Here is a 24,626-nt window from a genome sequence, read left to right on the forward strand (position 1 = left end):
AGGAGCCCAAGTCTTTCATGATCCGGCCCTCCTCCGCTCTCTATCTACGCCCTTGGAGCCTGCCACTATCGTACCAACACCTGAGACGCCTCCCAAGCCTTGCCAGACCTCCGCCGGCCAACCCAACCGCCTTCCCGCCTAGGTCTATGCCACCGTCATACTCCTTCGGACCCAGTTGCCACGCAGACACTCTTCGCTCCTGCCAACACCGTCCATGGCGGTCACTGCACCCGATAAGTGTTCGGTCAAATGCTATAGTGGAATTTTTTTACATTCTTTCATTTACTTTGAAGTAAGCGCAATGGATTCAAATGAGGACTACTTCTATGCCGAGTTCATGAATCTGTCTTTGTCTAATGATGACCAAGATGAGAATGAAATAGCGATGCTAATGGCAATTACTGAAGAAACAAAACATGTTCTCAACTTCGAGGGTTTAACAAAGAGACACCGAGTGCTAAATCATCGGCATGCAAGTTGGCAATGTTGATCCCATAAGGACTAATTTGCCCCCAATGCACTATTCAACCACTAGCGCTGACATTAGATGGGAAAACCATTACTCTTACGCATCATGGAAGGTGTGAGGGCCTACGATGCTTACTTCAAGCTAAAGAGGGACGCCATTGGCCACATTGAGTTCTCCGGTCTCCAGAAGTGCACGGCTGCTACTAGGATGCTTCTATGCCCTAGACTAGTGGGATGAGTATCTCCGGGTGTCTGTGAGCACATGCCTCAAGGCCATGATTAGATTTGCTACTGCAGCGGTCAAGGAGTTTGTAACGTAATACCTTGACGACCCCAATACTATGGATGTATTAATGATGTTTGATAATCAAAGGTTATTGAAATGATAATGTGTGACTCCAAAATTGTTGATGTTATATCAGTTCTTTTTTACATAGGGTAATACATTAATATCAACATGATACGAATTGCCGAGGCTCATCCACACATGCCCATGGACAGTGAATTCAAAAACAATAGTTAAAAACAAAATAACTGGAATCCAAGACCGTCAGGTGCATTCAAATTTTCATGGTCAAATAACATCCGAGGAGCTCATGGCAAAGAAAAAAAAACGACCAATACTCTGGATTACTGCTGATACACCAATACCAAGGCTTGTAATATGGATAACATTTGTCTAAACGCATGGATTGCTGTAATCATCTGAGACAAAAATTGAACACAACATGGAAACAACTTTCTGCTACAAGTTTTAGCTCGAATGACCCAGCTTATAATGCAGGCAATACATCAACGGTCCAAATGGATAGATAGGATATGAATCATCATCGGCTTAGATGTCTTTGCACCACAGATAACTCACTAAACATGCCGTAAGTGAAACAACAGTTTGTAGTAGAAGACAGGCCAAAAAGATGAAACTGATGTGTGATGCTACTACGTCACCACCCCACATGGATGCAACACAACTGACTACTTCCTGAACTATGTTTCCTGCTACAGGTTATCATCACCTAGTGATCCAAAAATTCCTTGCTTGATTTGAACATGTAAACTCTTCCATTGCCTTCTCATATCCAAAATAGCCTGCAAAAGAGATAAACAGCATTGGCATTGAGTAACACAAGAACAGGAAGTGCTACAATGTGTCATGATGCAGACAAGAAGAAGACTACATTGTCAGGGATGAGCAGCAGAAACCTGAGCGAGCCAGCTAGTGAAGAGCTTCGACTGCCAGGAGGTCCAGCAGATCCATTCCCTCAGCCTCATCAAGCAGGTGATCCATCTCATCGGCGTTCATGGGGCTCTGTGGAGAATCATCGACCTGCGCGGCGGGAGCGGACAGCGAGTAGGCGAGGCGGAAGCTGATGAGGTTGGGGCTGAGGGCGCCGATCTTGGCCGTGCCCGCGAACGCCGCCGCGGCATCCAGGCTGCTCTCGAAGATCACCACGGCGACGGAGAAGCCTTCCGGCCTGGCCTCCACCACAGGCCCGAACCGGCTGAAGATCTCGACGAGGTCGGTCGCCGGAGGGACGGCGTTGGGGCCGGTGAAGTTCAGCAGCAGCCCGGTCAGCTGGGGCTGCTCGTCCTTGTTCTGCGGCTTCGCCGGAGGAGGAGCAGCGGTGGTGACAGGGACGTCATGCAGCTGAGCGGCATGATCGGCAGCAGCGGCCCTTGTGCACCTTGCCATCCCCACACCAGCGTTCACCGGAGGAGTGGGCGTGGGCGTGGCACGGTCGGCTCTGCGGGTCACCGGCGGCGACAGCGACATCCGCCGTGCGGCCCTGCGCATGAGCTTCCCCATCTTTGTGGTCGCCTTGTGCGACAGGGGCTGTGGGGTTGGCTCGTAGTTCCCCAGCTCCATGGCGTCTTCCACGCTCTCTCTTGCTCTGCCGCAGGTGACGCACCTTGAGTCCTTCCATTTGCCATCGGCACTGTCGCCCCTTGGCCGTCCCCTCTTGGCGGTGGCGCTGGCGCGGCCACGGCGTGCCGGCGTGGTCCCCATGGCGCCATCGGCAATGTCGCGGATGCCGTAGCAAACCGTGTACATGGGGAGGCCTCTGGTGCCCCTCCACCGGGTGAAGGCCCTGAGCTGCGCCGTGGCGACGGTGAGCTCGAGCCTGTCGGCCCCGGCGAGCGGCGCGACGGCGAGCGCGGAGAGGTACTCGACGAACGCCTCGCCGCGGAACGCGTCCCGGGCGAAGGCGGTGTCCACCACGGCCCCGTGCGCGCCCTCCCGGACGCCGGCGTTGTCGACCACCTGCCTCTTGGCGACGCCGCGGCTGATGGCGCAGTCGCACGACAGGCCGAAGTCGACGCGGCGCGCGACCTCGCCCAGCGCGGCGTCCACGGCGGAGGCGAACGGGGACATGGTCTTGCGGGCGCCCCAGCACGGGACGTGGGCGCGGTCGACGGCCGCGAAGCGCGGGAAGCCCTCGCGGAACGGGCGGAGCGCCGCCGGGTCGGCCTCCCACGCGTACGTCCGCTCCCAGAAGTTGGCGACCAGGGCCGCGCCGCGCCGCCGGCGCTCCCCGAGCGCGAGCTCCGACGCGTCCGCCGGGTCGAACACCTGCGCCGGCCACCAGTGGTAGCCCCTCACCTTGGCCCACACCAGGCGCGGCGGCGCCGGGAGCCCCGCCTCATCATCCTCCTCGCGCTCGAACACGTAGTCGTACCGAGCGCGCCCCACCTCCCCGCCCTTGGCCGCACGCGCCGTCGGCGAGGCCTTCTTCCTGGTCCGCTGGTCACGGGTTCGCTGGAGCAACTCCGCCACGTCCGGGTGCAAGGACCGTAGCCTCCTCGCCGGGGTTCCCGCGTCGCTCCCGTGCCCCTCGCCGACGTTGTTGGCGACCGCTCCTTCCTCCGGCGACAGAGTAGCAGGCGCCATGGTCACCACCCACCCTGCAAACAAGCAGCGGCAAGAAACGATCAGCGCGCGCGTCCTCGCCTCGTCTGTTGTCGAAAGGGGGAAGGGGGAAGGGCTTGCCCTTACCGGAGAGCGAGCGAGCAGCAGGCGGCCGTGGACGGGGACGAAGGAGCTCTGTGGAGACGCGGAGGGAGGGGTTTGGTTGGGGTTTAGCGGTGAGGCGATGGGAAGAACAGAGAGGCCATATGCCAAAATGCAGTCTTGTGGGGTGAGACGGAGGGAAGGCCTACGTGAGCAAAAGGCAGGTGGTTGTTTTCTTTTCCAGAACGAAAGAGGAAAAAGTTTCTTGTCTATTTCGAGTTTCTTTTTTGCGTTGGTAGTACAATGCCATGCAGATGCCTCTTTTACTGCCTCTGATTTTGACAGTTGGGGCCTTGTACTATGATGAACAGTACAATGCCATCCACTTTGAGTTTGGAAACAGAAGATTGCTTGCTTTATCATCAAGTACTTCTCTTCATGTTACCCGACCAGGTTATAATCCAGAATTTGCAGTCAAATCATTTATAGCTTACACTTTTTTAGCATCATATTTGTTGCATGAAACTGATACCAGTCGACTTAATCCACAATCAAAATGTACACCCATGTCAATCACATTCCTACTGTTTTTCACCGTAAAAGAAAGATATCGTTGTTGCGTGGTGGTATGCAGCCGTACTTGCTGGGGATTGACACGAAGTAAAATTCCATGGGAGCACTGTTGCGGATCAGATCACCGCAGAGGCAACTGGGCTTGTTTCTGCCATCAGCAAAAGATGGGAAGGGGGTCTGCCACAAAGAAAGAAGCAATCCGTTTCATCAGAAAGCAAAAGCAAAGCTCGGTAGAAACTGCCACAGCTCTCATCTCCTGTCTGCACCTGCTGCTGCAGCAGCCGGTCATCTCAAGCGCCAGCGGTGAAATAGCGGAGTACTACTATTTTATGAAACGGTGGAAAAATGGCAGCAAGCCAGCAATGAGCGGTGAAATGGTGACGCTCTAGTGATATTTTCAAACGTTTTTCCAGCACCCTAGCTAGCCCATGGTTTAACGCGCAAACAATGGCATGCCATCAACACTGGAAAAATCTTGGCTCGTTCAAGAAAACACTTGTAAAGAATTGTGATCTTCTTCATCATAAAACCAATGTAACTTTGGCTCAATGTACTTCACTGTGTGTGTGTGTGTGTGTGGCCTGTTGTTATCTAACTTTACCGGTAGGCATGACTTGCGGCTGTAGCTATCCATCCGTGCAACTGCTGTCCCTCTCAACTGCATCCCTATGGAGTACTACGCCAAAGGAGAGCTTTTGTTTGTCCCTCTCAACCCAGAAGAGTTCATACCACTTCTAGTACGAGGTAATAGCACTGCAGGTCCTTAAACTTGAAATGGATGTGATGATTTGGTCCTTGAAGTTGAAAAAGTGAATTATTTCATCCTTCAACTTGTCATGGATGTGCAAATTTAGTCCAGGGCCAATCAGAACTCGACAAGTGGAGCCAGCTGGCCTAGGCCGGTCAGCGCCGCGCATTTTGCAGTTTACCCCTTGTCTTTATCATGAATCAACCCGCACTACTACACCTGAGTTAACTGGTGGGTATATTTCTTCTCTGGGTCTCATTGCACAAAACACTACCGACCAGAACGGTTTGCTAGCAGATTTGCGCACGACCTGATGGCCTGTGGACAAGCATGGATGCACACGCAGTTCCTTCTGATCTTACCTCAAATTGCCGGGATTAAGAAAGGGAAACTTCAGGCACGGAGAAACTGCACATGTATCAAGTGACAAATACTTGCAACAGACCATATAGCAGCATAAAGAGTCTACAGAACGTGTGTCGGGCAAAGTTGCAAAACAGCATCATTTTCCAGGCCCTTTAGGGTTTCTCTGTACAATGATCACATGTCATCTACTAACAGCTCTCAAACACTACACACTGGTACTCTGACGGGCGAATTCAGAACTAGGTGCAACACCATCCAGCCATTCAAATGAAACATGATATTGAGTGTTGTCTACCCTGGGACGCTGCCGCTTAGTTGCCGGCATTGATTCCAAAAATCCGGACCTAGTTTCGCAACAACCAGTACTGTGACTGCAATGGTGTTCAAAAAGAGCATAGGATGTTGATAGTTTGTGGTGTGCGAAGTGATCAAGTACCTTTACTAGCCTAGCTTTATATAACACTAAAGAATGTACCAAAGATATACTTGCACTAATAAAAACAAAAACCGAGTCTATTAATATGACAGTGACATAACAAAGAATTCATTAGAGTATTTGTTTATTTTCACTAAAGAGCAAACCCAAATTCAAAAATACTCCCAAACATTTGTGCGCGTAAGTAGATTATATCTGCAGCACGTGAGAATGAAGACTCTTCACTAATAGCTCTAAAATAGGAGATTCTTTGGTATACTCATACAGAGGAATGTTTGCAAGCATATATAGAATCCAACATCAGAAAACATGTAGTCTATTTTCAAGTATGTCATTTTCTACTTTACGATCGACATGTCTTAATCTCAGTGCTAAATTTGCTGAAAGTATCTGGGAGGAAATTTCAACAAATGCTTTACGGTGAAGCGCCAATGATGTACGTACCTTATTAAGACTAGATGGGTGAAAAGATGACGATAAATAGACTTCAGAATAATATCTGAACCCATTGTGAGCCGCTAAAAACTCCAAAGATTATGACAGGGGCGTGCGAGATATTAACATCATGAGCCACCCAAAAAATTAAGCTCTTTATCTTGTCAGCGTCCACTTGTACCGAGCTACCAACTGCGTATCAAATCATCTTACACAGTTTCAGCCACAAGGAAAAAAGTTATGTTAGTATCTTTGTCAAAGATAAAAATATGTTAATATCCACAAGGAGAGACAGGATATTTCTCCCTTGCAATGAAATTCAGAGTGGATAGTTGAACATAGAAACAGAGACAAAACAATCCAGCAGAAAATGGGACTCGGTTGTCTCAAAACCATATGAAACCTCACAGCAAGTTGAGGGATGAAATAATCCACATTTTCAACTTCAAGGACCAAATCATCACATCCAGTGCAAGTTTAGGGACCTGCAGTGCTATTACCTCTTCTAGTACATAAACTTGTCCTGGTGGGAACAAGTTCATACAAGAACTAAAAAACGCGTATAAGTTAGCTCAGAGGAAGCAGCGCGCTAGCCACCCAGACATAACGCAGTTGTTGAACTTATTTGAGCTGCAACATTAATAGTCTTTGGATCGCGCACCGTTTAATGGCACGAGAACACTTCAACCATCAGATCGGTATACCTAAAAGAAATATGTACTCCTACTTAATATTAATACTATTTTTGTGGGCCTAAAAGAAATACGTACTCCTACTTACTAATACTCTTTTTTTGCGGGGGAATACTAATACTCAATCCTATCAGTTCACAAAATAAAAACTTGATCTTACACAACATCTGTTCCAGAATATTATATGGTGTTTGAGAAAATTTGTGTTGCCGATTTTATTATACAGTTGACCCCTAACTATATGAAGCTTCTTTTATTTATGAAATCTAACTATATGAAGCTCTCCTCTACCTGAAATTGCAAAACGGTCGAAGTGCTCCTCACACCGGCCGGTTTGGTAAAAAGAAATTTCCTGTGTTTGATTTGTTCCACCAGCCGCCGCGCCCACTCCCCTCCCATTTTCTTGACAATGAAACTACAACGGAAGGAAATATGCCCTAGAGGCAATAATAAAGTTATTATTTATTTTCTTATTCATGATAAATGTTTATTGTTCATGCTAGAATTGTATTAACCGGAAACATAATACATGTGTGAATACATAGACAAACATAATGTCATTAGTATGCCTCTACTTGACTAGCTCGTTAATCAAAGATGGTTGTGTTTCCTAACCATAGACATGAGTTGTCATTTGATTAACGGGATCACATCATTAGGAGAATGATGTGATTGACTTGACCCATTCCGTTAGCTTGGCACTTGATCGTTTAGTATGTTGTTATTGCTTTCTTCATGACTTATACATGTTCCTACAACTATGAGATTATGCAACTCCCGTTTACCGGAGGAACACTTTGTGTGCTACCAAACGTCACAACGTAACTGGGTGATTATAAAGGGGCTCTGCAGGTGTCTCCAGAGGTACATGTTGAGTTGGCGTATTTCGAGATTAGGTTTTGTCACTTCGATTGTCGGAGAGGTATCTTTGGGCCCTCTCGGTAATGCACATCACTATAAGCCTTGCAAGCAATGTAGCTAATGAGTTAGTTATGGAATGATGCATTACAAAACGAGTAAAGAGACTTGCCGGTAACGAGATTGAACTAGGTATTGAGATACCGACGATCGAATCTCGGGCAAGTAACATACCGATGACAAAGGAAACAACGTATGTTGTTATGCGGTTTGACCGATAAAGATCTTCGTAGAATATGTAGGAGCCAATATGAGCATCCAGGTTCCGCTATTGGTTATTGACCGGAGACGTGTCTCGGTCATGTCTACATTGTTCTCGAACCCGTAGGGTCCGCACGCTTAAAGTTAGATGACAGTTATAGTATGAGTTCATGTGTTTTAATGTACCGAAGATAGTTCGGAGTCCCGGATGTGATCAGGACATGACGAGGAGTCTCGAAATGGTCGAGACATGAAGATTGATATATTGGACGACTATATTCGGACACCGTAATGGTTTCGGGGGTTATCGGATATATACCGGAGTACCGGGGGGTTACCGGAACCCTCCGGGGGGTTAATGGGCCTCATGGGCCCAAAGTGGAGAAGGGGAGGGGCAACCAGGGCAGGCCGCGCGCCCCCTCCCCGTCTAGTCCGAATAGGACAAGGAGGGGGGGGCAGCGCCCCCCTTTCCTTCCTCCCCTCTCTCCTACTTGGACAAGGAAAGGAGGGAGTCCTACTCCCGGTGGGAGTAGGACTCCTCCTGGCGCGCCCCTCCTGGCCGGCCGCCCCTCCCTCTTGCTCCTTTATATACGGGGGCAAGGGGCACCTCTAGAAAAAACAACAATTGATCCTTGAGATCTATTAGCCGTGTGCGGTGCCCCCCTCCACCATATTCCACCTTGATAAAATCGTAGCGGTGCTTAGGCGAAGCCCCGCGTAGGTAGAATATCATCATCGTCACCATACCGTCGTGCTGATGGAAGTCTCCCTCGACACTCGGCTGGATCGGAGTTCGAGGAACGTCATCAAGCTGAACGTGTGCAAGAACTCGGAGGTGTCGTGCTTTCGGTGCTTGATCGGTCAGGCCGTGAAGACGTACGACTACATCAACCGCGTTGTGCTAACGCTTCCGCTTTCGGTCTACGAGGGTACTGAATGATGACCCAGAAGTGTAGGGGGTCACAACAGCTTTCGGGGGTAAAGTATTCAACCCAAATTTATTGATTCGACACAAGGGGAGCCAAAGAATATTCTTGAGTATTAGCAATTGAGTTGTCAATTCAACCACACCTGGATAACTTAGTATCTACAGCAGAGTATTTAGTAGCAAAGTAATATGATAATAAAGGTAACGGTAACAAAAGTAATGTTTTTGGGTTTTGTAGTGATTGTAACAATAACAACAGAAAAGTAAATAAGCGAAGCACAATATGTGAAAATCTCGTAGGCAATGGATCAGTGATGGATAATTATGTCGGATGCGATTCCTCATGTAATAGCTATAACATAGGGTGACACAGAACTAGCTCCAGTTCATCAATGTAATGTAGGCATGTATTCCGTAAATAGTCATACGTGCTTATGGAAAAGAACTTGCATGACATCTTTTGTCCTACCCTCCCGTGGCAGCGGGTTCCTAGTGGAATCTAAGGGATATTAAGGCCTCCTTTTAATAGAGAACCGGACCAAAGCATTAACACATAGTGAATACATGAACTCCTCAAACTACGGTCATCACCGAGAAGTATCCCGATTATTGTCACTTCGGGGTTGTTGGATCATAACACATAATAGGTGACTATAGACTTGCAAGATAGGATCAAGAACACACATATATTCATAAAAACATAATAGGTTCAGATCTGAAATCATGGCACTCGGGCCCTAGTGACAAGCATTAAGCATAGCAAAGTCATTGCAACATCAATCTCAGAACATAGTGGATACTACGGATCGAACCCTAACAAAACTAACTTGATTACATGGTAAATCTCATCCAACCCATCACCGTCCAGCAAGCCTATGATGGAATTACTCACGCACGGCGGTGAGCATCATGAAATTGGTGATGGAGGATTGTTGATGATGACGATGGCGATGAATCCCCCTCTCCGGAGCCCCGAACGGACTCCAGATAAGCCCTCCCGAGAGAGATTAGGGCTTGGCGGCGGCTCTGTATCGTAAAACGCGATGAAATTTTCTCTCTGATTTTTTCTCCGTGAAACGGAATATATGGAGTTGGAGTTGAGGTCGGCGGAGCCTTAGGGGGCCCACAAGACAGGGGGGCGCGCCTAGGGGGGAGGGCGCGTCCCCCACCCTCATGGACAAGGTGTGGGCCCCCTGGTCTTGATTCTTTCTCCAGTATTTTTTATATTTTCCAAAAAGGGCCTCCGAGGATTTTCAGGACATTCCGAGAACTTTTGTTTTCTACACATAAAACAACATCATGGCAGTTCTGCTGAAAACAGCGTTAGTCCGGGTTAGTTTCATTCAAATCATGCAAGTTAGAGTCCAAAACAAACGCAAAAGTGTTTGGAAAAGTAGATACGTTGGAGACGTATCAACTCCCCCAAGCTTAAACATTTGCTTGTCCTCAAGCAATTCAGTTGATAAACTGAAAGTGATAAAGAAAAACTTTTACAAACTCTGTTTGCTCTTGTTGTTGTAAACATGCAAAGCCAGCATTTAGGTTTCAACAAATATTATGAACTAACCATACTCACAATAACACTTAGGTCTCACAATTACTCATATCAATAGCATAATCAGCTAGCGAGCCATAATAATAAAACTCGGATGACAACACTTTCTCAAAACAATCATAACATGATATAACAAAATGGTATCTCGCTAGCCCTTTCCGAGACCGCAAAACATAAATGCAGAGCACCTTTGAAGATCAAGGACTGACTAAACATTGTAATTCATGGTAAAAGAGATCCAGTCAAATCATACCCAATATAAACCAATAATAATGAATGCAAATGACAGTGCGCTCTCCAGAAGGTGCTTTTTAATAAGAAGGGTGATGACTCAACATAAAAGTAAATAGATAAGCCTTCCGCAGAGGGAAGCATGGATTTATAGAGGTGCCAGAGCTCGATTTTAAAATAGAGATTGAATAACATTTTGAGCGGCATACTTTTGCTGTCAACGCAACAACTATGAGATGGCTGTATCTCCCATACTACATGCATTATAGGCAATTTCCAAACAGAATGGTAAAGGTTTATACTCCCCCAACCACCAACAAGCATCAATCCATGGCTTGCTCGAAACAACGAGTGCCTCCAACTAACAACAGCCCTGGGGGAGTTTTGTTTAATTATTTTGATTTGCTTTGATCTTTTTGGATCATGGGACTGGGCATCCCGGTTACCGACCCTTTCTCGTGAATGAGGAGCAGAGTCCACTCCTCTTGAGAATAACCCACCTAGCATGGAACATATAGGCAGCCCTAGTTGTAACATGAGTTGCTCGAGCATACAAAACAGAATTTCATTTGAAGGTTTGGAGTTTGGGACATACAAATTTACTTGGAACGGCAGGTAGATACCGCATATAGGAAGGTATGGTGGACTCATATGGAACAACTTTGGGGTTTAAGGAGTTTGGATGCACAAGCAGTATTCCCGCTTAGTACAGTGAAGGCTAGCAAAAGACTGGGAAGCGACCAACTGAGAGAGCGACAACAGTCATAAACATGCATTAAAATTAATTTACACCAAGTACAAGCATGAGTAGGATATAATCTATCATGAACATAAATATCATGAAGGCTATGTTGATTTGTTTCAATTACATGCGTGAACATGTGCCAAGTCGAGTCACTCAATTCATTCAAAGGAGGATACCATCCCATCATACCACATCATAATCATTTTAATAGCATGTTGGCATGCAAGGTAAAACCATTATAACTCATAGCTAATAAAGTATGGCACAAGCAACTATAATCTCTAAATGTCATTGCAAATATGTTTACTTCATAATAAGCTGAATCAGAAACGATGAACTCATCATATTTACAAAAATAAGAGAGGTCGAGTTCATACCAGCTTTTCTCATCTCAATAAGTCCATCATATATCGTCATTATTGCCTTTCACTTGCACAATCGAACGATGTGTATAATAATAATAGTGCACGTGCATTGGACTAAGATGGAATCTGCAAGCGTTCAACTCAAGAGAAGACAAGATAATATGGGCTTTGAATTAAATAGACAATCATGCATATGAGAGCCACTAAGCATTTTCAATATGGTCTTCTCGACCCCCAAAGGAAAGAAAAGAAAATAAAACTATTTACACGGGAAAGCTCCCAACAAGTAAGAAGAAGAACGAGAAATATTTTTGAGTTTTCATTTTAGTTCTACTACAAGCAAGGAAATTAAACTAACTATTTTTTTTGGTTTTTCTTAAGGTTTATCAAACACACAAGAAGAAAGCGAGAAAAAGAATTTTAAACTAACATGGATAATACAATGAAAGAGTATGAGCACCGACAACTAGTGTGTGAACATGAATGTAAAGTCGTTGAGAAATACGTACTCCCCCAAGCTTAGGCTTTTGGCCTAAGTTGGTCTAGTACCAAGGACCGCCTGGCTGATATCCATAGTTGTAGCTGGGGTCGTACTGAGATGTAGCAGCAACCGCCTCCTGAGCTGCGGCATGTTGGTGAGTTGCCTTCGCTCTCCCCTCGTGTTCATTTGCTTCCTTCCTGGTAACAACATATCTTCCTTTTGCCTGATAATCAAAAAGGAGAGGAGCAGGAAGAGTAACATGGACGACGTTGCGTCTGTTATAGATTAGTCGATAATGGAGGAATTGTTCATTCCTCCTAAGAAAATGATGATTGACCATAGCGACATAATCTAAATAAGCAGGAGGTAAAATCATATCTCCCTCTCGTGGGGTTATACCAAGATAATTCGCTACACGGGTTGCATAAATTCCTCCAAATAAATCTCCACCTCTACCATTATTCTGCAACCTACATGCAACTATTGCCCTCCAAGTTATAACCTTTATAACCTAACACAGCACTCTTGAGGACACAAAGATCAGGAACACACATATGACATGCTTCATCTTTACCGTTAATGCATCTACCAATGAAGAGAGCAAAATAATGTATAGCAGGAAAATGAATGCTCCCTATGGTAGCTTGTGCTATGTCCCTGGATTCTCCCACAGTAATACTAGCAAGGAAATCTCTAAATTCAGATTTATGGGGATAATTAATATTACCCCACTGCGGAAGTTTGCAAGCAGTTGTAAAATCCTCTAAGTCCATAGTATAAGATGTATCATAAATATCAAATAGGACACTAGGAGAATTACATGTACAGTTATATTTAAACCTCCGCACAAAGGAATCAGTCAATTGACAGTACTGAGGACACTTATCTTGTAAGAAGTCCTCCAGCTCAGCATTATGCACATACGCGTCAAATTCCTCCTTAAAGCCTGCTTCGACCATGAAATTGTCGGATGGCCACTCACAAGCTCGTACATCCGCGTCCCTCGGTAATTCAACATCTTGCTCACACATAGCAATCCCGGGTCCTTTCTTTACCGAGGAACCACCTTGGTACAATCTCCTAGACATAATTCTTTTTCTGAAAAATTTCTAAATTTTAGTAACTTCGAAATAAAAGTGAATAAAACTAAACAAGATTGGTAGCAACTACTCCTACAAGTGCCTAGAGCCTATATCATACATTAGACTTTCTTGGGACCTCATAAATTTAACATGCAAGCTCAAGAACATGGTCACCTATGCAGCAAAAATTTGCAATGAATAAAGCACTAGAACAAAAACTAATTGGACCAATGGAGGAGTCACATACCAAGCAACAATCTCCCAAAGCAGTTTTGTGAATGGAGCTTTGAGCAAGGAGAACGAAAATCGTAGCAAAATGAGCTAGAACTCGTGCTTGAGCTGGATGGGGATTTTTTTGAGAAGAAGATGGAGTGTGTGGGTGCTGGCATAAGTGGAGGGGGGCCACCAGGGGCCCACGAGACAGGGGGCGCGCCCAGGGGGGTGGGCGCGCCCTCCACTCTTGTGGGATGGTGCTTGCCCCTCCTACAGTGATTTCAGTGCCTAAAATCCTCAAATATTCCATAAAAATCATACTAAATTTGCAGGGCATTTGGAGCACTTTTATTTTTGGGATATTTTTTAATGCACGAATAATTTAGAAAATAGACAGATAATACTATTTTTGCTTTATTTATTCTAAATAACAGAAAGTAAAAAGAGGGTACAGAAGGTTGTGCCTTCTAGTTTCATCCATCTCATGATCATCAAAATGACTCCACTAACAAGGTTGATCAAGTCTTGTTAACAAACTCGTTCCGAATAACACGGAACCGGGGAAATTTCGAATAACACTAAGTTACCTCAACGGGGATATGAAAATCCCCAACAATAAGAATATCATACTTTTTCTTGACAATGGGGAGAGGAAATTCAAAACCTCCAATAATGATAGTTGGAACTTTTCTAATAGAATTGATGCTATGAATGGAGATTGTTTCCTCGGAAAGTGTACCGTATGCTCATTACCATTAACATGAAAAGTGACATTTCCTTCGTTGCAATCAGTAACAGCCCCTGCAATATTCAAAAAGGGTCTACCAAGGATAATCGACATACTATCGTCTTTGGGAATATCAAGAATAACAAAGTCCATTAAGATAGTGACATTTGCAACCACAACAGGCACATCCTCACAAATATCAACAGGTATGGCAGTTGATTTATCAGCCATTTGCAAAGATATTTTAGTAGGTGTCAACTTATTCAATTCAAGTCTATGATATAAAGAGAGAGGCATAACACTAACACCGGCTCCAAGATCACATAAAGCAGTTCTAACATAGTTTCTTTTAATGGAGCATGGTATAGTTGGTACCCCCGGATCTCCAAGTTTCTTTGGTATTCCACCCTTAAAAGTGTAATTAGCAAGCATGGTGGAAATTTCAGCTTCCGGTATCTTTCTTTTGTTTGTAATGATATCCTTCATATATTTAGCATAAGGGTTTACTTTAAGCATATCAGTTAAGCGCATATGTAAGAAGATAGGTCTAATCATTTCAGCAAAGCGCTCAAAATCCTCATCATCCTTTGTCTTGGATGGTTTAGGAGGAAAGGGCATGGGTTTCTGAACCATGGTTCTCTTTCTTTACCGTGCTTCCTAGAAACAAAATCTCTCTTATCATAACGTTGATTCTTTGATTGTGGGTTATCAAGATCAACAACAGGTTCAATCTCTACATCATTGTTTTTGCTAGGTTGAGCATCAACATGAACATTATCGTTAACATTATCACTAGGTTCACATTCATCACCTGATTGTGTTTCAGCATCAGAAATAGAAATATCATTGGGATTCTCAGGTGTGTCTACAATAGGTTCACTAGAAGCTTGCAAAGTCCTATCATTTTTCTTTTTCTTCTTTTTGGAAGAACTAGGCGCCTCTAAATTATTTCTCTGAGAATCTTGCTCGATTCTCTTAGGGTGTGATGTCTACTACACAACCTTCTTCTTGTAGACGTTGTTGGGCCTGCAAGTGCACAGGTTTGTAGGACAGTAGCAGATTTCCCTCAAGTGGATGACCTAAGGTTTATCAATCCGTAGGAGGCGTAGGATGAAGATGGTCTCTCTCAAACAACCCTGCAACCAAATAACAAAGAGTCTCTTGTGTCCCCAACACACCCAATACAATGGTAAATTGTATAGGTGCACTAGTTCGGCGAAGAGATGAAGATACAAGTGCAAAATAGATAGTAGATAAAGGTTTTTGTAATCTGAAATAATAAAAACAGCAAGGTAACAAGTGGTAAAAGTGAGCGTAAACAGTATTGCAATGATAGGAAACAAGGTCTAGGGTTCATACTTTCACTAGTGCAAGTTCTCTCAACAATAATAACATAGATAGGTCATATAACAAGCCCTCAACATGCAACAAAGAGTCACTCCAAAGCCACTAATAGCGGAGAACAAACGTAGAGATTATGGTCGGGTACGAAACCACCACAAAGCTATTCTTTCGGATCGATCTATAAAAGAGTTCGTACTAGAATAACACCTTAAGACACAAATCAACCAAAACCCTAATGTCACCTAGATACTCCATTGTCACCTCAAGTATCCGTGGGCATGATTATACGATATGCATCACACAATCTCAGATTCATCCATCCAACATAAAAGTACTTCAAAGAGTGCCCCAAAGCTACTACCGGAGAGTCAAGAACGTGTGCCAACCCCTATGCATAGGTTCCCAATGTCACGAAACCCGCAAGTTGATCACCAAAACATACATCAAGTGGCACATGATATCCCATTGTCACCACAGATAATCACGGCAAGACATACATCAAGTGTTCTCATAAAGACTCAATCCGATAAAATAACTTCAAAGGGGAAACTCAATTCATCACAAGAGAGTAGAGGGGGAGAAACATCATAAGATCCAACTACAATAGCAAAGCTCGGGATACATAAAGATCGTATCACCTCAAGAACACGAGAGAGAGAGAGATCAAACACATAGCTACTGGTACATACCCTCAGCCCCGAGGGTGAACTACTCCCTCCTCATCATGGATAGCGCCGAGATGATGAAGATGGCCTCCGGTGATGGGATCCCTAAGGGAGTCCCGGACTAGGGGGTGTCCGGATAGCCGAACTATCATCATCGGCCGGACTCCAAGACTATGAAGATACAAGATTGAAGACTTCGTCCCGTGTCCGGATGGGACTTTCCTTGGCGTGGAAGGCAAGCTTGGCGATACGGATATGTAGATCTCCTACCTTTGTAACCGACTCTGTGTAACCCTAGCCCTCTCTGGTGTCTATATAAACCGGATGGCCTTAGTCCATAGGACGAACAACAATCATACCATAGGCTAGCTTCTAGGGTTTAGCCACCTTGATCTCGTGGCAGATCTACTCTTGTAACCCACATCATCAATATTAATCAAGCAGGACGTAGGGTTTTACCTCCATCAAGAGGGCCCGAACCTGGGTAAAAACATCGTGTCCCTCGTCTCCTGTTACCATCCGCCTAGACGCACAGTTCGGGACCCCCTACCCGAGATCCGCCGGTTTTGACACCGACATTGGTGCTTTCATTGAGAGTTCCTCTGTGTCGTCGCAATTAGGAAGGATGCCTTCTCCCATCTTTAAAGACGGCACCGTCGTCAAGAGAGCTTTGGCCGCCGGCCAAACTGTCCGGCTAGGTGGTTTTCTTATGACCGCCTGTTCGGCCACCGCTCCGACGATGACCTCTCAGGTCATCAAAAGCGATCTTCACGTCAGCCCGGAATTCGCCGAGCAGTTAGATCCGATTGAGCTCTCCTCTGTAAACGAGCTCTTGGATCGCATCGCCGCCCTGGGAGTCGCTATAGACTACGATCAGATTGGGCTTAAACCTGATCTGAGAGAGATTAACTCTCCTCAGGCCACCCACCACGTTGTCGTGGTAGAGGAACAATGCGGCAACCCTTCTTCTATGTTGAAAACCAACTATGTCCGGATTCCTGATCCCTCCAAGCCGGATTCCCGCGAAGGGACGAACGCTAATCAAATACTGAACTTAGAGTTAGGCATCGGACTAGATTCGTTGGAAAGCATCCAACAAGTCAAGCTTCCAAATCTGGAAACTTCTTGGCCTTTGAGCCTCAGATCGAGCGGGGTTCCGAACTTGATTCCACCCGCCCACCCAAACATAAGCGATCTATCTCGAATACGGCAAGAGCCCGATGAAACAGTACATCATTACTGGGCCAGATTCCTCCTGGTTATGAATAGGATAAAGGACTGCTGCGAAGAAAGTGCGATTTCAATTTTCTGCAACAATTGCACGGACAAGGGAATCATGAACACCATAAGTCGTCGCGAAGTTACACGCTTCATCGACCTAGCGACTATCGTACAAAAATACTGTGCGGTAGAGAGTGCCAGGAACACCGAAACTAGGTTTTGGGATAGTTCGGCCTTGACCACAACCCTAGTCCGAAGTAAAAGGGTGCGCCATACTCAAGCACCTGGGTTAAAAACCAAAAAGCAAAGACCCCCTAAAGGGCATGGAACCGTACTGGAGGGCTGGCTCAACGGACCCCACAAAGACGGCCTCCATTGGGGCACAATTAAGTCCTGATGTCGAAGCCGCACTACGAGAATTCCTTCGGGAAAATTGGGACATTTTTGCCTAGCACCCTTCAGACATGCTAGGAATCCCACGCAGGCTAGCAAAGCACAGCCTAAACATCCTAAAAGGATTCAAGCCGGTCAAACAACCTCTTCGGCGATTTTCCGAACCCAAAAGACAGGCAATGGGAGAAGAGCTAGCCAAACTCTTAGAAGCCGGATTCATCAGAGATATAAAACATCCGGACTGGCTAGCCAATCTAGTAATGGTACCAAAAAAGGACAAATCCTGGCGCCTCTGCGTCGATTTTAAAGACCTTAACAAGGCCTGTCCAAAGGACCCTTTCCCCCTCGCTCGCATCGACCAAATCATCGATGCTACCGCAGGGCACGATTCATTGTGCTTCCTCGACGCATACTCCGGATACCATCAAATCAAGATGGCGGAGAAAGACCAGGCCGCAACGGCATTCATTACTCCATATTGGCCATTCTGCTTCAACACAATGCCCTTCGGACTCAAAAACGCCGGCGCAACATATCAGCGCATGATTCAAACATGTCTGGCTACCCAGATAGGCAAAACAGTAGAGGCATACATAGACGATGTGGTCGTCAAGACCAAACACGTCGAAACTCTAGTAGAAGACTTGAGGGTGACATTCAACAACCTCCGAGCATATGACATTAAGCTCAATCCGGAAAAATGCGTCTTCAGCGTACCAGCCGGAAAGCTCTTGGGCTTCATCGTATCCGGTAGAGGAATTGAAGCAAACCCGGCCAAAATCCGAGCTCTATCACAATTGGATATTCCAAAAGACCTCAAGCAAATACAAAAACTAACCGGATGCGTAGCGGCCTTAAGTCGCTTCATCTCCCGTTTGGGAGAAAAGGCTCTGCCCCTCTACCGCCTCCTCCGGCGCACCGAACATTTCGAATGGACGGATGGTGCCACAGCCGGACTCGAAGAAATAAAGGCCATATTGGCAACAAATCTGGTCCTGGCCGCGCCCAACCTAGGCGAACCTATGTTATTATATATCGCAGCAACACATCAAGTTGTCAGCGCGGTACTCGTCGTTGAGCGAGAGACAGAAGGGCACAGATTCCCTCTTCAAAAACCAGTGTACTACGTATCCACTGTTCTAACTCCATGCAATTCCCGGTACCCACATTATCAAAAGATAGCATATGCGGTGTTCATGGCATCCCGGAAGCTGCAACACTACTTTCAAGAGTGTTCCATAACGGTGGCCTCCGAAGTACCTCTCAACGATATTATAAATAATCGCGACGCAACGGGCAGGATTGCAAAATGGGCTATTGAGCTCTTACCATTTGACATAACCTATAAACCATGGCGAGCTATAAAGTCGCAGGTTCTGGCCGACTTCGTCGTCGAATGGACCGAAGCCGAACTCCCTAAAGAGTACGGCGCATACTCCAATTGGATCATGCATTTCGACGGATCCAAAATGTTGGCTGGCTTGGGGGCTGGCGTCGTCCTGACGTCCCCAACTGGAGACACAATCCAATACGTACTTCAAATACTGTACATGGATTCCAATAACGCAGCCAAATACGAGGCACTTCTACATGGCCTCCGGATGGCAATCTCCATGGGCATTCAACGCCTAGAGGTGCGCGGGGATTCAAACCTCGCAATATCCCAAGTAAATGGAGACTTTGATGCCAAAGATCCAAAAATGGCAGCTTACCGCAACGCCGTCCTAAAAATGTCAGCTCGGTTCGAAGGACTCGAATTCCACCATGTAGCCCGGGATAATAACCAGGCAGCAGACGTGTTAGCACGCATCAGCGCGAAACGAGACGCCGTCCCTCCAAACATCTTCCTGGAACGACTCTTCAAGCCATCCGTGTTATGGGAAGAGGAGTCCGGAAATAACAATCCGGAGCCAGCTGCATCACCGAACTCAGACCATTCTGACACAATCGGCGACTCAGCCAACGAAATAACACCTTCAGCTCACGAAATAATGGCAGTAATTGCCCCGTGGACAGAACCATTCCTAGCCTACTTAATTCGGCAGGAACTTCCCGAAGACCAAAATGAGGCCCGCTGCATAGTTCGGCGATCTAAAGCCTACAAGGTCCATGAGGGAGAACTTTATAAGAAAAGCACAACCGGAGTCCTTCAAAGGTGTATCTCCGAAGAGGAGGGGCGGAATCTCCTGGCTGAAATTCACGCCAGACTCGGCGGGTACCACGCTGCAGCCCGGGCACTCGTAGGCAAGGCCTTCCGTACAGGATTTTATTGGCCGACATCCCGGGCAGATGCTCAGGACTTAGTCCAACGATGCGTCGGTTGCCAACTCTTTGCTAATCAGAGCCACATGCCACCCACCGCCCTCAAAACTATACCCACTACCTGGCCGTTCGCGGTCTGGGGGCTTGACATGGTTGGACCCCTTAAAGGGGAACCCACAAGCACAAATACTTATTGGTCATGATGGACAAATTCACCAAATGGATTGAGGCCAAGCCGGTTAAAACGGCAGAATCCGGACCGGTGATAGACTTCCTATCTAGGGTAGTACACCGTTTTGGCGTCCCCCACAGCATCATCACTGATAACGGCACGAACTTCACTGCCGACGAGGTTAAACTCTAGTGCAAAAACATGGGCATCAAGCTCGATTACGCTTCAGTCTATCACCCCCAAACTAACGGTCAAGTCGAGCGAGCAAATGGTCTAATCATGAGCGGCATCAAACCCAGACTAGTGCGGTCCCTCAAGGAATCTAACACGCACTGGGTAGAGGAGCTCGACTCCGTACTCTGGGGGCTGCGGACCACGCCAAACCGAACTATTGGATTCACACCATTTTTCATGGTGTATGGCGCAGAGGCAGTTCTGCCTTGCGATATAATTCATGACTCACCTCGTGTGCGCATGTACGAAGAAAGAGAAGCCGAGTTGGATCGGCAGGACAGTTTGGACGCCTTAGAGGAGGAGCGGGACGTGGCAAAGGCTCGTTCCGCATTCTATCAGCAGCAGGCTCGAAGATATCAAAGCAGAGAAGTACGGGCCAAAACTTGCAATGTCGGCGAACTCGTTCTACGCCTGCCGGACAAGAAAAAGGACAAACTTAAGCCCAAGTGGGAAGGTCCCTTCATCGTCGACCAAGTACTGACCGGCGGAGCATACCGTCTACGTAAAGCATCTGACAACCGACTTGAGCCGAACCCATGGAACGCAGCCCGTCTCCGAAGATTCTACGCCTAAAACCCAGACTCAGAGTTCATCTCACTCCCCCGTCCACCTTTTTATATTTTTTACTGTCTCTTGTCCCCCTCCTTCTTCCCACTTTTTTCAATACCTTTTATAGGCTGATTTGCGCTTTGTTCGCACATACTTGATGTGCTCCTAGCACTCATTATACCTGGGGGCTTCTTTACCAGAAGCTTATTAATATGGGCTTCACGCCCAATACATGTGTCATACTTCCACATGTACCTTTTATTCACCATTATATGCATCGATATGACTTAAGTTTTGGCCAAGCTGGGTTGCCTGGCTCCTGTGCTTACCCCTACGTTCCCGATTGTTCGGCTAGGAGGTAAAGGGAGCACCTCTGGGATTGTTACTGCCGGGTCAGCCGGATGTGTACCTCAGACTGGGTGAAGCCGAAAGCTAGCGTTCTTAAGAGAATATTCGGTCGGTGACTTGAAAGATGATTTATTACTTACTTATTTATAAGCCCCCAGATGCTTTTTCTGCTATTTTCGCAGTCCGACATTGCACCTTAGGGCATGCCTCCCAGGGAGAGGAACCCTTAACGGAACTATTCTCCCTGGAAGATGTTTCTTACTAACCATGTAATATAACATAACTAGTTGGGTACTTGTCTGATAAAGCAATAATGACCCCGACGCCTTGTCTCCATGCATGCCCCGGTTCTTTTATAACCGTAGGGGTATTCGGACACACTCCGGACTGTTGGGTCCCGAGGTTGAAGCGAAACGGTCCGCAAAGACAAACGATCTACAATCGGGCTAGAAGGCATCTTACATGTCATTTCAAATTACATCGTCAAACCGACTAATTGTACTCCTCCTCAATCCCACCTAACAGGCTATCTAATTTACAGTCCTATTGGGAATATTTCGCGGCTAGTTCTACTTGGCCATACATCAAGCTCACAGGGATCTCCTTCCCATCAGGCCCCGCAGGTCCGACCTCGGCCATGTGGTTTGGGTCAGCCTTCGGGTAGCGCGTCTTCACCATGGCCCAGGCCTCCCTGGTGCCCTGACGGCAGGCCGATATCTTCCACAAACGGAGACGTCGCCGTGCTCCCTGGAGCTTCTCAGCAAGCTCACCAAGGCCCTCGGGTAGGGAGACGGATGGCCATAAAGCCTGAACGACGCCACTCATTGCCTGCCAAACACGTTCGAACAATTGCGCCAGCTCGGGAAGTTGGTCACCTGTTGACCCAGGCATTTCCTCCGCAGGGCGACCTGTGAGCACACCTAAAGACATATTTCTGTCAAACGACTTCCTCGCCGAATTCTTCTTTTCAATGGAATTTGCTCAAGCACTTACTATACATGCCGCGACGAAGTCGCTGATTCTCCTTCAAGGAGCCAGACAGCTGGGCCCGAACACCTTTCAGCTCTTCTCCTAGCTGGATGTGGGCATCTTGGAGCTTGTTTCTCTCCTGCTGCACCTTCATAAGCACCCTCTCGCCAGCCTTTAGCTGACGCAGTAGCTGTTGCTTGTCCGGATCTAGTCCGGCGCCCTCTGCAATATTATTGTCAGATTCACGCCGCACTTTGTTAATTAATTATCTTTTCAAAGTACGTCTTACCAGCGGGGGTCTCTGTGGCTCCCCCTGTGGTGGCCAGTGCGGCCTCAAGTTGGGCCTTGCACTATTGGAGCTCCTGGGACAGATGTGTTGGAAATATGCCCTAGAGGCAATAATAAAAGTATTATTATATTTCCTTGTTCATGATAATTGTCTTTTATTCATGCTATAATTGTATTATCCGGAAATCGTAATACACGTGTGAATACATAGACCACAATATGTCCCTAGTGAGCCTCTAGTTGACTAGCTCGTTGTGATCAACAGATAGTCATGGTTTCCTGGCTATGGACATTGGATGTCGTTGATAACGGGATCACATCATTAGGAGAATGATGTGATGGACAAGACCCAATCCTAAGCCTAGCACAAAGATCGTGTAGTTCGTTTGCTAGAGCTTTGCCAATGTCAAGTATCTCTTCCTTTGACCATGAGAGCGTGTAACTCCTGGATACCGTAGGAGTGCTTTGGGTGTATCAAACGTCACAACGTAACTGGGTGACTATAAAGGTGCACTATAGGTATCTCCAAAAGTATCTATTGTTTTATGCGGATCGAGACTGGGATTTGTCACTCCGTGTAAACGGAGAGGTATCTCTGGGCCCACTCGGTAGGACATCATCATATGCGCAATGTGACCAAGGAGTTGATCACGGGATGATGTGTTACGGAACGAGTAAAGTGACTTGCCGGTAACGAGATTGAACAAGGTATTGGATACCGACGATCGAATCTCGGGCAAGTAACATACCGCTAGACAAAGGGAATTGTATACGGGATCGACTGAGTCCTTGACATCGTGGTTCATCCGATGAGATCATCATGGAACATGTGGGAGCCAACATGGGTATCCAGATCCCGCTGTTGGTTATTGACCGAAGAACGTCTCGGTCATGTCTACATGTCTCCCGAACCCGTAGGGTCTACACACTTAAGGTTCGATGACGCTAGGGTTATAAAGGAAGTTTGTATGTGGTTACTGAATGTTGTTCGGAGTCCCGGATGAGATCCCGGACGTCACGAGGAGTTCCGGAATGGTCCGGAGGTAAAGATTTATATATGGGAAGTCCTATTTTGGCCACCGGAAAATGTTCAGGTTTTTCGGTATTGTACCGGGAAGGTTCTAGAAGGTTCCGGAATGGGGCCCACTTGCATGGGGGGACCCACATGAACGTGGGTAGTGGGGGCAAGGCCCCACACCCCTGGTCAAGGCGCAACAAGATCCCCCCTTAGAAGGAATAAGATCATATCCTGAAGGGATAAGATCAAGATCCCTAAAAAGGGGGGATAACAATCGGTGGGGAAGGAAATAATGAGATTTCTTTCCTCCCACCTTAGCCAACGCCCCAATGGACTTGGAGGGCAAGAAACCAGCCCCTCCACCCCTATATATAGTGGGGAGGCGCATGGGAGCTATACACGAAGTTCTGGCACAGCCCTACCTCTCTCCCTACTCCTCCTCTCCCATGGTGCTTGGCGAAGCCCTGCTGGATTGCCACGCTCCTCCACCACCACCACACCGTTGTGCTGCTATTGGATGGAGTCTTCCTCAACCTCTCCCTCTCTCCTTGCTGGATCAAGGCGTGGGAGACGTCACCGGGCTGTACGTGTGTTGAACGCGGAGGTGCCGTCCGTTCGGCACTAGGATCATCGGTGATTTGAATCACGACGAGTACGACTCCATCAACCCCGTTCACTTGAACGCTTCCGCTTAGCGATCTACAAGGGTATGTAGATGCACTCTCTTTCTACTCGTTGCTGGTCTCTCCATAGATAGATCTTGGTGACACGTAGGAAAATTTTGAATTTCTGCTACGTTCCCCAACAGTGGCATCATGAGCTAGGTCTATTGCGTAGATTCTTTGCACGAGTAGAACACAAAGTAGTTGTGGGCGTTGATGTTGTTCAATATGCTTACCGTTACTAGTCCAATCTTGTTTCGACGGTATTGTGGGATGAAGCGGCCCGGACCAACCTTACACGTACTCTTACGTGAGACAGGTTCCACCGATTGACATGCACTTGGTGCATAAGGTGGCTAGCGGGTGCCAGTCTCTCCCACTTTAGTC

At 46.7% G+C, this 24,626-nt stretch overlaps 1 protein-coding gene across 1 annotated transcript; it reads right to left on the minus strand.

Annotated features, from left to right (window-relative positions):
• Positions 1–1,164: 1,164 nt before the first annotated feature.
• On the minus strand, positions 1,165–3,358 carry LOC123077252 (uncharacterized). The gene is made up of 2 exons (XM_044499486.1): positions 1,672–3,358; positions 1,165–1,557 (listed from the first exon to the last, which is right to left on the minus strand). Exon 1 carries the CDS (start codon positions 3,356–3,358, stop codon positions 1,685–1,687), a length of 1,674 nt encoding a protein of 557 aa, XP_044355421.1. The 3' UTR covers positions 1,165–1,557; positions 1,672–1,684.
• Between the last annotated feature and the right edge of the window lie 21,268 nt (positions 3,359–24,626).

This window comes from Triticum aestivum, chromosome 1B (genome assembly GCF_018294505.1).
Source record: "Triticum aestivum cultivar Chinese Spring chromosome 1B, IWGSC CS RefSeq v2.1, whole genome shotgun sequence".
NCBI classification, from domain to species: Eukaryota; Viridiplantae; Streptophyta; class Magnoliopsida; order Poales; family Poaceae; genus Triticum; species Triticum aestivum.